Source organism: Mus caroli, chromosome 6 (genome assembly GCF_900094665.2).
Source record: "Mus caroli chromosome 6, CAROLI_EIJ_v1.1, whole genome shotgun sequence".
NCBI lineage: Eukaryota > Metazoa > Chordata > Mammalia > Rodentia > Muridae > Mus > Mus caroli.
In genome coordinates this window covers 113,474,192-113,475,820 of record NC_034575.1, presented here as the reverse complement: position 1 = coordinate 113,475,820, position 1,629 = coordinate 113,474,192, and the positions used below count along the sequence as shown (strand labels likewise).

General features: G+C 45.0%; 1 protein-coding gene and 1 long non-coding RNA gene across 2 annotated transcripts in view; both read left to right on the top strand.

Moving 5' to 3' along the window:
- Nucleotides 1-1,629, top strand: part of LOC110295753 — a gene marked incomplete at its 5' end in the record, with an annotated part of 38,691 nt that overhangs the window by 23,682 nt on the left and 13,380 nt on the right. Inside the window, one exon of the mRNA XM_029478242.1 lies at nucleotides 222-363. Within this exon, the coding sequence (XP_029334102.1) occupies nucleotides 222-363 (142 nt within the window). The remainder of the gene's footprint in view (nucleotides 1-221; nucleotides 364-1,629) is intronic.
- The window catches only part of LOC115031306, a 22,715-nt gene that overhangs the window by 12,293 nt on the left and 8,793 nt on the right, over nucleotides 1-1,629 (top strand). The gene's annotated exons all lie outside the window — the stretch shown is intronic.

Below are 1,629 nucleotides of genomic sequence, written 5' to 3'. Positions count from 1 at the left end.
TCCATCTACTGATTGTGAGTTTGGAATGTCCTTGTTTTCCTTTGACGTTGCAGTGCATTAAGAAACTGTGGACTATCTTAAATAACTTAATGGACACTTCTACCCCTGTGCTCTCGTGTCCTCATCCTACTGTCCCTTCCTCCTCCTACCAAGTCCCTGTTTAACTTTATGTCTTTGTTNTTTCATTTTTGTGTTGGGATCTTGTGTTGTGTTGNGTTTAGCCAGGGCCGCCATTTTGGCATGGGTGTGGAGCTATGTGGAGAATGAAGAAGTGGGTGCGTCGCGGCAGATGATGATCTCCTCTTCCAAGAACCCCTCAACTGCCAGGAGCTCCCCTGCCCAAGAGCCTCTCCTGCACTGCCTGTGAATGTCCATTCATGAGTTCAGTCTTGTGCAGGCCCTAGCAGGCAGCCACAGCTGCTGTGAAGTCATGAGTGCCATGACTATGGCCTGCTTATAACACAGCATCTCACAGCGCTCCTGCCCACTCCTCAGCTCTCGCATCCTTTCAGCTTCCTCTTTTATGGTGTTCACTGAGCCTTAGAGCAGCAGTTCTTAGCCTGTGGGTCATGACCCCCCTGGGGGGGGTCACATATCAGATAGCCCGCATATCAGCTATTTCCTTTTCTATTGATAACAGTAGCAAAATTACGATTATGAAGTATCATTGAAATAATTTAATGGCTGGAGTTCACCAGTGTGAGGAGATGTAATGAAGTGTCGCAGCTAAGGCAGGTTGGGAGCCACTGCCTTAGAGGAAGTGATTGATGTCCTGTTTCAGGCGAAGTACTCAACGGTCTCTTGTCCTCAGTTCCTTGGCAGCTCTCTGCACTAAGTGCTGTTCACTACAAAGAGAAACTGCGAGAGAAGCTTGACCAAGATTGANGACCAAACTAGCCTGTGGGNTCAAACATAAGTATTTTTTAAAGAACAANTATNTAAGTCAATACATTGACAACATGTTCTTTGACCACAATAAAGACAGGAGGTTGGCTCCTAGTGTGTGTGACTTTCCTGGCCATGACGCTTTGGCCAGGTCCACAGTGCTGATCAACTGCCTGCTCTGGGGTTGGCACCCCTGTAACATTGTGTCAGTATGGTACCAGTTGGCAGTGCCAGGAGCCATCTAGGAGAAGCTAAGGCTAGCAGGTGACNTTCTGGAGGTGGCCCACCTTTTTGCATGGTCTAAGATGGGTGAGCTCTGAGAGGCAAGGTCCCAAGAGACTTCACCTCAGGATTGCTTCTTGCTGCTTATGTGCCTTTCCTGTCTCTGTTACATAGCATAACGAGTCCTTGGCATTAGCCCACTCTATTGAGAAAATTTCCTGCAGAACAACATAAAGATGAACCGTTCATGAGTTAATACCATTTAGATGAATTAATGACTTTATAGAATTCCTGATTTGATTCAAATAATTTTGGGAAGAAAGTTTTAAGAAATGATTTTAGTTGTTTTGTGAGAAAGAAATAATAAAGTTAGAATCAAGAATAGAATGTGCCCCCTCCTCATAAAATAGTAAGAAAAGGCTNCATAATAAGGAATTCAGTGAGGTTTTGCAATTCCACTAAGAAGAGAAACGGGCTTGGGACAGATTTGTGTTCAAGGGAAAACAGTCATTCTAGGTCAGA